This window comes from Zingiber officinale, chromosome 8B, assembly GCF_018446385.1.
Source record: "Zingiber officinale cultivar Zhangliang chromosome 8B, Zo_v1.1, whole genome shotgun sequence".
In the NCBI taxonomy this organism is placed as follows: Eukaryota; Viridiplantae; Streptophyta; class Magnoliopsida; order Zingiberales; family Zingiberaceae; genus Zingiber; species Zingiber officinale.
In genome coordinates, this window is record NC_056001.1 from 48,940,895 (window position 1) to 48,942,945 (window position 2,051).

The 2,051-nt window shown below is 42.7% G+C and overlaps 1 protein-coding gene across 1 annotated transcript; it reads right to left on the bottom strand.

Annotated features, from left to right (window-relative positions):
* Positions 1-337: 337 nt before the first annotated feature.
* LOC122013784 (probable CCR4-associated factor 1 homolog 11) lies at positions 338-1,219 on the bottom strand. Its single transcript, XM_042570013.1, has one exon. The coding sequence runs from the start codon at positions 1,217-1,219 to the stop codon at positions 338-340; it is 882 nt and encodes a 293-aa protein (XP_042425947.1).
* Between the last annotated feature and the right edge of the window lie 832 nt (positions 1,220-2,051).

A 2,051-nucleotide genomic window follows, 5' to 3' on the forward strand; every position in this document is an offset into this window, starting at 1 on the left:
GATCAATCATGCAGTGTAGCATGTGTTTGAGTATCGTTCATAATTTGAATAGAGTATGATCCAGAAGACTACACAAGGGGATGATTATATCTAAGGCAAAGCAAAACAACAAGTACTACTCATGATCCAAATTAAGAATTAATATTGACAATTTGTTTGCATATATGACGATGCGACAACATGTAATTTGTACTTTACAAAAAGATACGATAAAGCAATGGACAATTAATCTTGTGGACAAATTAATCTAATGCTGAACCACTATCAACTGTGATAAATCATAAACTCTATTGTAGAACCCAAAAGTCACCACTAGTTGGATTAATTACTATATATACTATTGCAGTTGGAGGTCAAAGAGAGTTCCCATGTGTTCTGGACGATCGATGAGTTGTGGATTCACACGAGAAGCGATTTGGTAGAACACCTGCCATGTTAATAAGCTATCGGAGCCGGATTGATGTCGAGAGCCCACTGCTCGCTCAACTCGGACGGTAGAGGCCACCCGCTCCAATCCTCCGTAAAGCCCAGGACAATGTTTGCTAAGGTGCTTCACATCGAACACCCTTTTGCCGAAAAAGAAGTGAACGAGGTGCAAGAACTCACGAACGGTCTTTGGTAATTTGCAGTCGCATGTCAGCATCTTGACTAGGAAGGCGAAGTCATAGGCGCCTTGGAAGGTAACCCAGGAGATGGGAGAAAAATGGCCAAAGGAAAGCAAGCCTGAGGTGGCCAAGTGCTGGGCGAATCTGCAAGAGTCGATGCCCCATATTTGATTCTTTTGGAAGTCGATGCCATTAGCCTTGAGCAGCTCGACGGAGGAAGGGGCGTAACGGTCGCGGCTGATGTCGAAGTCGCGGAAATTAAATTCCCACACATAATTCACACAAGTGCCGTCGCTGTAGATGGCACATGGGAGGTTGCCGGCGGCGTCGGAGAGGGTGAGACCGACCTGGACGATGCGGAGGGCCTCGACGTTGGCGCGGATCAATTCGTAGCGCTGGGGGAGGGTGAGGGTGCAGTAGGGATTTTTGGAAGCGACGACGACGCCTGGATACTCTGTGTCCAATGCGACGAAGGGGTGGAACGGGACGGCGGAGCGGATAAGGGCGAACTCCTCGTCGAGGTTATGAGCCCACACGGAGCGAACCTCGATTTTGCTGGTGCTGGCGGCGGAAGAGGAAATTAGCATATCGTTGTTGACAACTGCGACAGCCATGATGAGTTTGACGATATTAGAAATACCAAAGTACTGGAAGCGCTGGAGATTGAGGAGATGTTAGGTTTCGATCGATCGAGTTGGAGTGGAAGCTGAAGGGAAGGATCGGAGGAGTTTAAATAGAGCAGCAGCAAATCAAAATCAAAGCGGGAAAATCGCAAACACACTCAACAGAATTAGTTGCTGCGAAATATTAGGAGATATATAAGGAATTAATCAGGACTTTAAGTCAAGGATAAATCAGCAGCAATTAGCGAACTCAACTAGGGGTTTAGTATTAATTAATTAATTAAAGTTGTTGCTAACCAATCATTCCTTTTCTTTCTTTAATTAAATTTCACGTACGTGTAATTTCGTCATTATTTGCCTTGAAGTCAAGTATGAATCTGGCGCCAAATCCAGTAGCAATTAGCGAGCCCAAGTAGGGGTTTAGTATTAATTAATTACAAGGGTTGTTGCCACCGAATCACACTTTTTTTTTAATTCTCTTTAATTATTAAACTAAACTTATGATTTTATTTCTAAACTGCAATAGTAGCCTAGCTAGGAGGTTTGAGTACGGAGGAGATTGTCCATAGGGCAAACTTGAGACATTAATATATAGTTTTGATAAATTTGATAAAAAAAAAATTATCAAAACATTTAAGTTAGACTTAATATTTGTTATTTTGATGAGTGTCATGGCATACAATTGTTGAAATTTGATAAGATCTAGGTGTAGATTGAACATTCCCACGTTTAAGTAAAGCAAGTAATTAGGAGTGTAATCGAGCCGAGTCGAGCCGAGCCGAGTTGAGCTGAACTCTTGAATGTTTGAGTTTGACTCATTTAT